We start from the raw sequence: 13480 nt of genomic DNA on the forward strand, positions 1-13480 counted from the left end.
CTTATTCACTTACTTATTCACTTACTTATTCACTCACTCACTCACTATTATTTTTTACATGAAGCCTTTTGTTCTTCCAATAATATTTACCAAACTGTTTGAATGAAAATTCTCAATTTAATCCCATTTCTCTTTAGGTATTGGGTCATGTGAAGTGAAACAGAGCAAACATCTATCAGATAAAATGTTTTGCTGAAGAAACCATGGTTTAGCGCGATGGATCAGTGGTTAGCACCGACGCCTCACAACAAGAACATCCAGGATTTGATCCACGGTTCCCCCACAACTCAAAAACATGCACAATAGGTTGCTTTAGGCCCAAGCCTCCCTTGAAAAAGAGATCTGTGATCTCAACGGGACTTGTCTGGATAAATAATGATAGATAGGTAGATAAATAAACAAAAAAAGAATAATAGAACAGATGGGTACGCACTTGTTTATGACAAGATCTGGGGCAAAGCAGAGCATCTTGCCGTTGCACTGCTCGTAGGACCTCCAACCAAGACTGAAGGACATGAGGAACAGCCAGGAGCACTGCAGCAATGTCATTTGGTCATCAAGGTGGAGGCTACGGAAACCTGAGAGGGGGAAGAAAAAAAACTGGTTAGACACAAAAACAGATAGAAAAAAAAGGGAATTTACAAACAAAAAAAACAACGACATTGATTTCAAAATGTGCATAAAAATCTTTKTCACAGTTTCAACACGGMTGTGTTGTTTAGATGCCAAGTAGGTTAAAAAATTTAGAAAATATTTGCTCCAGCTCACAGATTGTTCCATGAATGATGGAGACTAATTTGTATTCATTAGTTACACTGACCGAAAACAAATATTAGATAATACAGTTTTTGAAACAACAAGCAGTGATTCTGGTTAAGCTGTCTGGAATAGTGCTACTGATCTGCCAGAGTCTGATGGGTTGTTGTTTTTAACGGTGATCAGCAGCAGCTCAAAGCAACATCTCCATGTCAGAGCAAAGCAGCTGCTCTGTCTGCCGCCAGGGTCGATTTTATTTTAGTGTCCGCCTGGTTTGCAAAAAGGTCGACTGYAGGGAGTTTAAAAACAAGTTTACAGATTCAATGTGTTGTGACTGACCAGAAAACACCTAAAAAAAGAATGGCATACTAATCCATTTAGTGCTACAGCTCTGGATAATGAATCAAATTATAAATATACGAAAAAATAAATAAATAAAACAACCTGCCACCTGGGTTTAACTAATGTCTATGATGTAGGGTTGCTGCAGGTGGTCAGGTCTAGGTTCAGCAGCAGTCTGTGCTCAAAGAATGAGGTCAGCTGACCTGAATATACTGGATGACCAGGTTATTCTATCAATGGATTGTTTCTTCCCTGATGACATGGCCATATTCCAAGATGACATTACCGGGATTCATGGGGCTCTTATTGTGAAAGAGTGGTTCAGGGAGAATGAGACATYATTTTCACACATGGATTGGCTCCACAGAGTCCATTGAGAAACTTTGGGATTACCTTTTTTTTTGTTGGGAACGTTTTTGTTTTGGCCAGGCTCATGGATTAAAAAATGCTAAACAAAACAAACATCTTCTTTAGGGATAATGGAGCTCTGGCATTATTTATCAAGTATCATGGCTTCCTAAAAWAGTTCTAAATCTCATTTCAGGTGCATTTATTTGCTTATATTGTTCATAGTGACATTTACACATGTACTTATTTTTGATTTTGGTCATTTTATTCCTCTACACAGATATTACTATAACTATCATGTCATAAATGTGACCCATAACATCGAAATGAGGATTAAGTCAAATTTCTTCAGTATGACTTAATCATATTTTCATATTCCTGGCTTTAAAAGCTACATTGTGATACTTAGATCATCCTGATATCATTAGTAGATCCAGAGCTATTATTTAATTTGTCTTGTTGGTTACAATAATACAGAAATATTTGGTCTAAATTCTAATTTTATGTAATTGTAACGAGGATTTTTTATGTCATTTGAAAAAAAAGAAACCTCAAAATAGTATTTGAATATTGAGATTTCCCAGCTGGAAAGAAACAAAAGCTTTGATAGCTTAAAGCGAAAATCTCAACATTTTAAAGCGTTTTTCCTCATAATCGGGTTTTTGGTTGCTAATGCTCAAAAAAGTGCTTCAAAAATTTTTTAAGGATAATATTTCAGACAGTTCATTGAAATGATACAATGATAACACAATTTATTTGTTATATTTTGACAAAATGTAATTTTTGCAAGCATTTTAATCTAAACACTATATCTGCCTATTTCACCAAACAGAAATTTTAGACTGAATCCTTGTTTCAATGTGATGGGTCATATWTACAGTACATAATGTATATAAAAGGACCAGCCTAACCACTTTAATGTTTAAATTGATTTATATTGCAGCTTAGTCTTTTTCAGTCCATTAAAATGACAAAAGCCGTTTTTTTTCAAGTCTTTTCACATAACATTTGCTTTAAACTATGTCATGTTACACAAGAGACCCYGCTTCCCCTTTTAAGGTCATTTCTTCATTCTGCCACCTACAGACTCTATAAACACACAGGCAAGAAGATGTGAGGCCAGATTTATGTCTTGGAATGTCGCTGGAATAGAAGTTAAAAGACAATCTGTTATGGTTTGACATAAAGCTTTCAGTGGGGAGTATAATCTTAAATTTACACATAAAATACTTGGAGTGATTATGGAGTCACGCGCTCTCTTCCTCATGACCAGTCGTTCGACAGGTTCCAAACTCTTTCCATTTCTGTTTTTACAAAGCGGAAAAGCACCAATGTTCATCCCTGACATGGTTTATTTTTTATTTCTTAAAGTTTGCAACATAATCATTTTTTTAAATAATAAAATTTACGAACTAAAACCTGAGTAGCTTTGTTTAGGTTTTGTCCCTAAACACCTCTAGAGTGGACATATCAGCACTTTAAATAATAACTCTATTAATGCAATATTATCAATCAAACCTTTTTTTATTATAAAAAGTTTGTGTGGTTTATTGTGTCAGCAACTTTAAGATGTGAAACAAGGAAGTATTATGGAGGTAACTTAAAAGCATTTCTTTGGACTTGTGGAACCTCTACTAACCTCAAACTTTCAAAGAAGCACAATCGTGCCAAATCAGGGTTGACAGGGTTTTGGAAACATCTCATTAAGTGAGTCACCTACATTAAAACARGGAAAGCAGGTTCTACTTCTATCAGTGGTAACTGGCCTCAGTTTTATCTCCACCCTGCTTTAAATTTAAATGATGCTGCATTTATTTTACATCTAAGGTAGAAAGTATTGTATTTTTCCTACTCATCAGCAGYTAAAAACTGAACCAAAGTTAAAAATGCTCTAAATTTTTTTTATTCGTAGTTAGAAATGTATTCCTCTCAAGAGAAGTGGCATCAATGTCTCCAACAACACGTAAATAAATGTTGAACTTTTGCCAATAAAAGCAACACAAATTCTTCTTAAAATCCAAACAAATATCAAGAGACTATATGATATAGAAAAAACATGATGTGAATCCAAGAGCTGGAAGTTATGCTTCTTCAACATTTGTTTCTGTGATGCTGTTTTGCAACACATTACTCACAACAAGACTAAGTATCTTGTTGTGCACTGTAGCTGATTCTTTAAAMGAGAGGGGTGGAGTGAAGTCAAATTACCTCTTTTCATGCTTTACAACTGGCCACATGGAAAAGTAGTGTAAAGCAGCGGTTGAAAGTGAGAGATTTTCTATCTTCATGAGAAATTTTTTCCAAAGCACGTCTCATAGATTTCATAAAAAGCCTAAGAAATTAAATCCTCAAAAAGAAAAGCAGCATAATGTGCCTCAAAAGATCATATTTACAACCCCAAACAGAAAATAAACCCAGTCGAGACCTTTTTAACATCAAAGTACTTCGGGGGAGCTTAGTTCCTTCAATGAGCTGCTCTTTCTCGAGCCACAATTACACCACGCCTCCATCTAATTACAGATTCAGCTGTTCGAGAGGTCACACATTTTATTACATGGATGCTGAACATCTGTCTGTGATGCAAAGTGGAGMCATTTTTAAAAGTACAACTTCTACAGTCTAAATCAATTTACAGAACAAATTGGCTACCAGCCTAAACTGGATTTAATTAGCTAAATGATAAAACTCAACTAGGCCATTCCTTCTGCATTTATTCAGCTAGAGACAGCAGTCACAACGCCTGGAAAGCCCCTCTAAAGTCATGTTCCCGACTGTAGGAATGACCTGACAACTCATCCAATTTCTGAAACACACACTTGGACTTTCTGAATTATAACATCTGCTTCTAGATTAATAGTGTTATAATTTATGCACAATTGTAAAGGTTAAGTTGCACCACTGCACGGAAAGATGACAACTTGGCATCAGTGTTCCTAGTTGCTGATCGCAATAAATCCATGAATCACATGATAAATAAAAATGTGGTCAATAAATTTAAATGAGGTTGTTAATTTTCATTYGSCTGCTTGTCTGTTTTCTACCCGTCTCCCTCTTCTCTACTCCTTATCGTAGGAGGAGTGAYCTCTCGCATCAGGTATTTGGCCGGCGCATGGTCTCGTAACCTTTTTAACACGAGAKCCCTATGAACAGATGTTCAACTAGAGGACCATCTTTGTTTTTTTCCGATGCCTTCTTTCAGCTGGTGACGCCTCAGGACGCCCACAGGGCACCATGCTCAACTTGGTGTTTGCCAAGAGTTGTTTCTTTTGCTCTACGTAAATTTCGTAAACGGCGTGACGGTGGCCGCAGTTATTTTAAGAATCCAAAGGAAGATGCATAAATAATAAATTGCACTGGCTTGGATAGAGGTGGGTAGTGATTTTACAGCTTCAGTAGCTGTTATGTGTTGTTTTACCTATTGTCATTAAAGTAGCTTAAAATGGTCTCCAAAATATATTATCATTTATCGCAATAAATTGAAAYAATAGCCTATATGCCACGGCCATTGATGACGTATTTCCWTTAAAATTCCAACCCCGCACCTCTCTTCCACTTCCTTCTTACTGCCTTTGTTTTTAGCGTAAGCTGTTAGGACAAGTCCGTGAAAAAGTCACAAAAGTTAAAGCATCTGTGAGCTACTGGTATAAAATGTGAGTTCTGTTGTGTGCCGTTGTGTCAACTAACCAGCAGGTATAGAGTAGTTAGTTTTTCTTCATTTTCCTCTTGATGAGGAGGTGACAGCAGTGGATCATRGCAGGGAAAACTTAGCTATAAAAGATCAMGCTCGCGTTTGTAATCTGCATTTCTAACCTGAGGATATTCAAGAGCCAGCATCAGAAATGAGAAGACGGAGGTTACAAAAGGGAAATTTACATTTATCCCCTTTTACCGCCAAGACCGAGAGAGGAAAGACCTCCCCCAGAGGACAGCTAGGAGGAAGCTAACACAGCAGCAAGTACAAATGTAGGTGTGTGTGCGTTTGTTTTATACAGAGTATGAAATTATTTTAGGCAACTTTATCATGAGTTCTATGCAAAAATAAAAACTTGTTAGAGTGTATATTACAGCGTAGACAAAACGAGCACCAACACCGGYAAAAAAAGGCTAAATTCTGGAACCACAAACACAAACGTCTTTCCTTTGTTTTTATGACTTTAATCCACTTTGGAGTGATTATTTTTCCACTTGGCTGGACCTGTACGTCTCCTGAGTTAATGTTGGTACATGCTGCTAATTCTGTACTGTGGAGATCATTAACAGTCRTTGTTGAGTGAAAAAATCTTTTGCTAACACTGTGTTGCCTGCGAAACGGAAGACCGGTGAGGGGCTAAAGAATGCKGAAGTGTTAGAATYGGAAGTCCGTRGCATAGAGGCTATTTATCATCCAGCAAAATTTGTTATCGTGACAGGACTCCTGACATTTAATGCTCAGGTGACTATCAAGAAGAAGCAACAGTTTTGTGAACAATTTGTCTGTAAATGTAGCACACAGAAAAGTAGGCGTCTTGGTTCCCCATAAAYAGTGAAACCCATTTGGTGTCTGGTTGGTGGGACACACTTTGCTCGAGGAGCCCGGTGAATCCAAACCCAAACAAAAGATGAAGAAGTTCTTGGTACCTGGCAATGACTTGGCCCACTTGACTGCCGAGATGACCTGCTGACCCCCTAGCCTGTTGAGGGTGCTCATGAGGCGTGACGAGGTGTCCGGCAGCGTGCTGTCGTAGCCCGAGTAGATGATCTCTGGTTCGATGGCCTTTAGAACGGACAGCATGGTGGGCACCAGCTGGGGCAGGTTCTTCGGTATGACTGGAATGGGCAAGTTAACRGGCTCTGGTGGCCCGGGGGGCCGCTGAGGTCTAACTTTGTGTAGCTTCTTGTTTTTCCTTGCTGTGGAGAAGGACAGAAACGCAATGAAGGGAGGGAACATGACAGAAGCATATATAAAGACTCATGCATTTTAAAAACGTTTWTTACAACTAACTTGCTTGCTCTAGTAACACTGAATCATAAAAGAAAAAACATTTTAACAATTCAGCAAAGACCTTTATCTTGGAAAAATAAATTATCCCTTAAAGTCCTACATTTCTTCTCAGGCCAAGAGTCAGTGACCTCTTTTGTTTACTTTAAAATGTCATTGTTTTATGGTTTTACTCTTTATCTTCTGTTTTCTCTCAGASAAAGTGTTTTAAGATCAGGACAATATCTCTTTAGAAGTAATCATTCTTGTTGCTGTTTATCAAACATAATTCTTTTCTTGGCCCAGTTTTGTCTGTTTGGATAACACAAGCTGTATAAATGAGTGTATTTGAGACTGCCTCATTTCACACATTTTGTACCACTGCCCAGTGTGACATGATGTGTGTCTTGCAATTGCAATAAATCTTGCTGACCACTCACGSAGTACTTTTTCTTCTTGTATCTTGYGTTTYTGTCTAGGTAAAATAAAGATTTCCACAACAATATTGGCGTCACGAACAGGATCCACTAGGAGATCGACGGACCAAGGCCACATTGCAGGTGGACTGATATGAGTGAGAAAGGACTGCTCAGGACCGTGACTCCAGCTGGATGAAACATTATAGGTTATTGGGGGATTAATGAACAGGGGACAGGGGTTTGGGTTATAACGTTTATTATTACTGCCCTTTTCCCAGAGTACATCTACATTATATATTTATAAACAAATCTAATTATAAGAAACCTTTTATTAACATTTTTTGTTTTGTCTCCACCCACACTGTAGTTCTTGCTCTACACATCATCTCAGCATCATTTGGACAATTTTTATAACTAACTAGAAAAACATCAGCTGTGGAGAGGTTACCATAAAATAAACTAACATGCTTTTCCCACTCTCTACCTTTWTTAATTTCCTTTCCTGATGTTTCTATGGCAACAATGAGCCTTTCAGTTTGAGGCCTGCCTGCCAAAGCGCCAGTGTCCATCATATCCCACTTTGTCTTCCTGCCTCTCTCRCTCTCTGTCCAACAAACGCTGCACTTTCCTCATGAACCTCCACTCAACAATAAATTGTGCAAACTAGTGGCAATTTATCACCCCTGAGGAAGCTTATTAAAGAAAACAACCAACTTTAAAGAACCCAAACTGTTGTATTTCTCTGTGTGCAGATTCCCAGGTCCATCCTCTTTAACCCTGTTAGAGCACAACCACTCCACTGTGACCCAACGATTTATCCCATGAAGACGAAAAGGAGAACCAAGTACCACTTCATCTAAAATTGGAGCATTGGACTAAGCAGTGAAAACCATCTCAGTGAGTGTGAGGAAGAAAATGCACTCTCATTTCCCCCGGCAGAGCACATTCATAATGCATACACACACTTTTTGGCAGAAGAGTAAAAAAAACAGGCCTGTGTTGGACTCTACGCTCAAAATTATTAAAGGAAGCAATAAAGAGGATGTTGACAGTGATGTAAAAGTCATACAAGGTAAAGTGGTCATTTCAAATTTTGGATAATAGCTTTCCAAAAGTAGACAAGTTTTTAAACATTTGTTTAATGCAGAAGTTAAGCTCATTTGCTCATTTCAATGGATTTTAATCCAAACCCACAGATTTAAATAGGAAATTCCACTTAAATTTATTTTGGGTGACATTAATTACAAGATACCATAAACCTAATTTTGTTGTCTTTTCAATATGTTGCCATCATGTTGTTACACTGATAAGCTGGATGGTTAAGTTTGAGTATCCAAATTCATTTAGTCCTAAAGGATTCAAATGAAATTTCAACTTAGAGAAGCCCTGACTCGCAAAGGGTGTCAGCATTTCTCTGTACTGTTTAAGTTTCAATTTGTGGCAGTGGGTGTAATGACAAACTGTCTTCACTTCCAGTTATTACATGTTACACATCATGACTAATTACGTAAAAGAAGGGTTGCACCTTCCTACAAAACAGCTACTATGTTYGGATTGTTTTTTTGAACAAAATCTCACTTTTCTTTCCCAATAAATGGGTAAATACTTTTGATCAAAGGGATAAAGTTCATGCATGTATTAAATGTAATATGGTGACAAACTGAAAGCAATTTGTTGTTCAGGTTAGCAAAGCCAATCGATTCAAAGTGTTTTTGCAAATCACTTGGCAAACTCTGTGTTTATGTTTCAGAGGAATGCGTTTAATGTGTAAACTGTCCACTTGCTCTTGGACTTGTGCCTTTAACAATGTGGGTGTGGAAGGTGAAGGCTGAGTGAAACGATTCCTCCCTATAATCCTCTGGATTCCTTTTTTTAGTCAAGCTTGGATTAAGGCTCATGTCTTTCACTGAAATGATTTTAAGTCCATGTGGTGATTTCACCCAACACATGAGAGGACTCTTACTTTTGGGAAAGAAATACAGTCTAATTGCAGTGTGAGCAGTGACTAAGTGCTGGCAGCATTTGAATGTGGTTTGGCCTGATTTTGGTGCTCGGTCAGACTGTTTACCATCCAAATTCATTCCTGCTTGAAGACATTTCCTGAAGCGGCATGCCGGACAGTTCTTCCTGCGGATCTTATCGATGATGCAATCGTTTCTTCCTGCACACAGGTAATTGTGCTGACCTGTAAAACACAAGGAGAAAGGAGGAAGAGGAGGAGGGACAAAGGAGACAAATTAGCGGGCTAAGAAGGTTTGAGGAGGATTACGTTGGGCAGTCTGTAGAACCACACTCACCACCAGTTGATTTTACAGTAAAGCCTACACAAGCTYGTGGCATCCCTGTGGTGTTGACAGCTTCGCTCTCAAGTCAACACTTGTACTACCTGGCACATTGATTGTKTTCAAAGCTCCTTGAGCTCGTCTACATGGCATTTTCCACATTCCTATTGTGGCCATGTGCTACTTTCTGAATGACCTATATATTTTTTTAAATCAGATCCTTCTATCTTTTAATACACAAGCATTGTGCCATAGTCAACAAGGACATAGATAAATAAACCAGAACTGCATGTGATTAGAATTAAGTTAATGTGGAAAGGAAGCACTAACAGATTTGTCACCAGAAGGAAGGAATTAAGTAAAGAAATCTCCCTTGATTGTGAAGAAGGAATACATTAATTGCAATCACCTGGTGATATTTAGGACATGTCCATCAATCGACTAGTGACCTGAATCATATGATTTTGTTTGACCAGATTAACAGTTTGCTGCTCAAACACTAAATCGTTCTTTCCAGCTTTTGAAAGCAACATATTAAATTGGCTAATCTGTGTCTCTGGGTAAAGTCTTTACTGAGTAATGAAAACTATTATATTTGTAAGGTGATTTAAAAATAGTTAGAAGTAGTACAAGCAATAGGCTTCTTAAAAGAAATTTCTTGATTTAAGTTTACAAGACAAAAACATGTAGGTAAAAACGATTATAGAGCCAAAACTGATATTCAGCTGCTACTGTTTTATTTTGATATGCAAATAAACCCGACAAAAATGTTTAGGAGCTTAAAATATAATATTTAGTGATTTGTAATGATAGAAAAAGCTCTGTAACATGGTGAAATTTTAGAGAAAATGTAAACGTTTATACTTGTAAAAAGGCTGAAAATTGGAATCGTCCTCAAAACCGCAACAAGTACAACTTTTACCTAACGTAATTTACAATATATTTTATACACAAAGAGTTTTGATGCTTTGAAAAACTAGAGTGGAACATATGGTGCATTTTGCAGCCTGTAGTTTGTTTAAGAAAAATCAACCTCAGTCACAGTGATTCACTGTTTTATGTTTGACATCAGCACTTCAGTGACAGAGGCTGAGGAGCATCACGTGAATCTTATCCCTCAGATTCTTGTGAGTTCACGTGCAACACAATCAAATAAAGACTGAATGTATCCGAGCGCGCCCCACATTCATCTATGAAACTTCTAGTGTGAAAGCTGTCCTGCATGGCTCTAGTCAACTCTAGCATAAATCACTAACCTAAAAATAAACCGAACAATAGCTGCTGAGATTGTGAAATTCCGTAAAAACACAAGGCCTGACATTTTTTTGTTTTGTTTTTGATCCACCAGATCCTGGAAGTTAACAATCACTAAGCAGGAAGTCAACGTTAGGTTGTTTTGCTTTACCTCAAAAGGCCTTACATTCAGTTTTTGTACTTTTGACACATTGTGTGTTTGCAAAGATTAGACGTTCCTGAAAAGAATACTCTGAGAGGAAAAAAAAACATGGCGCGTAGGAAAGCAAGGAATACAAAAACAGACTGTGAAACCACAAACAATGCCGCCAGAAGTGGAAACCAGTTTTTCTGGACTTCCAAGTCATTTGCTAGTTACCCAACAGAAAGGTAACCTGTGCTGCATCACACCTAACACATAATAATAATATAATAATATAGCATACTCCACATTACCATTTACAAAAAACAGATGGGAATCTAAACATATTTGCAATAAACAGCAAAAGCAGCATGATAGAATGCTGTTCCCCTCTACACTTGTAGACCAGGTAGAATTGGCAAACTGCAGTCTCTAAACCTTTTGCAATCACATGCCGCCATTTTAACTTCACCTTAAAATTCTCTTGGCTGACTAATCCTTTGACAAAGCTTTGATTCTACGGCCCAAGCTTCAATTACTTTCCTTGGCCACCTTGGCCCTACGCCTCTGTTTTTCATTCTTATCGGTATAATAGGTGAAGAAAGTCTGGCCATCTAGCCATCCAGATTAGCCCCTATGCCATATGGGAAGGCTACAAAAATACTACGAGTTTGTTCTCAAAATAATACGAGGCACATTAGCTCTGTAAAACAGAGGTAGGACCAAGAAGAAGTACAGAGAGGAACATACAGTAGGTCATAGCTCAGGTAATGTTTCAAAACAAAATACATTTATGTTATGTTTGTGGCTTTTCCAGCTCTTAAAGCCACGGCAAATAGTTATTTTTTTATTCTGTACAATTCTAAAACACTTACCACTATCTAGAGTTTTTCATTTTATTTTATTTGCGGTTTCAAGGCCTTCAGGCTAAGGACACCCTTGCAAAAGAGATCTGTGATATCAATGGGATTTTCCTGGTTACATAATGACTAATAAATAAGAAAAATGTGAAAAAAATATTAATGTTACATGGGCTACTTTTCAGATGTGCACACAATGTTCATACAAAATGTCCTGAAAACAGTGGTGAGCAGTTTCCTCTATAACGGTGAGTCAGACGGTTTAATTATTGCCAGATTATGAAAGATGAAAGGCAGAAAATATTGTTTTGGTCTGTGTTTGTGTGTCCTTGAGTAGGGTTTTTTTTTTGTCTGTGATGTTAGCAAAATATGTTGTRAACTCATAGTTCATGTTTTAAAAAAGTTCAGAGAAAATAATTATTGGATGTACACATCTTAACCTTTAGAGTTGATCCAATTTAAGATGGCAACCAAAGCCAATCAATCTTGGTCATTACAAAATTGTATATAACTATTGGTAGTGAGCTCAAATTTGTTGTGTTAATAGATTAGTATTAGAGGGAGTGATGGAGCAGAGGTTAGAGAAGATAAGATCAGAGGTTGCTGGTTCAGATATTGTGAGATTTGATMCAAAGTGCTACTCAATCATAGTTTAAAACTAGCATGAAAGACACCAGATAAATTAACTTCTTAAAAGGAGACATATCCTGCTTTTAAATCCTTTTTCACATTTAAATTATTAAGTTGGGGTCTATATAAAGTGGAACTGCAATGTTTTGGTCTGAAATCCTCCTTATTGTAACTCCACAATCCCCTCTTTCACTCCTTTTCTCAGGTGCGTCTCAGATCATCTCGTTTTGAGGCTGTCTCTTTAAATTCAAATGAGGCACTTTACACCCCCACCCCCTTCCAGAATGGTTCACTGTAGTTTGATAGCAGGGTTTATGATATAGCAGCACAGAAACGTTTTATTTACAAATTAATGAAAATATGTCAACAAGGGGAGACTTGTTCATCCAGCCTTACATGTTGGAGCCAGAGTCTGACCTAGAACCAGAGGAGAATGGAGATGAGGAAATTGTAGTTGGTAAGCCCAGGCCTTATTTATAAGTTCTGTCGCAACTATTATAGCACAGAAAATGTCACATGGTTGAAAAAATATGACCCAAACAGAATATAAACATTTCTTGCACTTCTACATACTCCAAGTACACAACAAAATGCATTTCATGGCTAAAAAAGCGCATTTTACATGATACGTCCCCTTTAAAGGAATGCTGAGGTTTTAATTGTCTGTATAATTTCACATGCTAAGTTATTTTAACTGTGAACACTCAGCCTAGCACTGCAGCCTTAATGACCGGATCACCAGGAAACACTGAATCTGGGACATAAAGCAAATGATTAGCTCAGCTTAATGATGCTTTATCCTGCAGCAACAGTGTCTGCAGCTAAATGCAGTCTGGAGTCAAAGTGAAGCAAACATTTTTTTTTAACAGTGATACATGCTAATAGTATTTTTGAAATTTCAGTCTGAATCAGATTTGAAACACCAAAATCTTCATATTCCAGACAGATTGGAGCTCAGTGTGTAGAGAGTGGTGACAGCACTGGGGTTGTCATTTACAGTCATCGCTGATATAACAGGACGCCATTATAAACAGCAACAACGTAAACAGCCATCTGTTGTGTCAACAGTGTGAGCTGAGTCTCTTATCCAGCATTATCTGCTAGAGTTCAACACCAATCAGCACTGGATTTATCAAACATCTTTCTTAGTAGAGTGAAGAGTTAGTGCTTAGCTCTGTGTATTTCCAAACCCGATCAAGGCCCTTAATTTCATCAAACGTTACAAGAAACTTCATCCGACAACCATCTCATGTACCGTGGCTGCTAAAAGAAATGTGCTATTTTCATTTGATAAGTCACAAAACATTCAACTAGGTCTTGTTTTTTATTAACACAAGGATAAAAGCTTTTAGCAATTAATTATGAAGTAAAATCTAAAGAACAGCAAACTCATTTTATTATCAACCAATAACCTGACTTCAAATTGCCGAAGGTGAAAATAGATGGGTTTTCTGTTTTGTTTTCCAAGCGATATAATCTTAAAGTCTAACAAGAACAAACCGCTGATGTCC

General features: G+C 37.5%; 1 protein-coding gene across 2 annotated transcripts in view; it reads right to left on the bottom strand.

Annotated features, from left to right (window-relative positions):
- Positions 1-13480, bottom strand: part of LOC106523434 (glucocorticoid receptor) — a 77800-nt gene that overhangs the window by 16046 nt on the left and 48274 nt on the right. For both annotated transcript variants that reach the window (XM_014016850.1, XM_014016849.1), the window contains 3 exons: positions 8891-9007; positions 6064-6333; positions 434-578 (listed from right to left, as the gene is read on the bottom strand). In XM_014016850.1, the coding sequence (XP_013872304.1) occupies positions 434-578; positions 6064-6333; positions 8891-9007 (532 nt within the window). The remainder of the gene's footprint in view (positions 1-433; positions 579-6063; positions 6334-8890; positions 9008-13480) is intronic.

This window comes from Austrofundulus limnaeus, unplaced genomic scaffold, assembly GCF_001266775.1.
Source record: "Austrofundulus limnaeus strain Quisiro unplaced genomic scaffold, Austrofundulus_limnaeus-1.0 Scaffold156, whole genome shotgun sequence".
Classification (NCBI taxonomy): domain Eukaryota; kingdom Metazoa; phylum Chordata; class Actinopteri; order Cyprinodontiformes; family Rivulidae; genus Austrofundulus; species Austrofundulus limnaeus.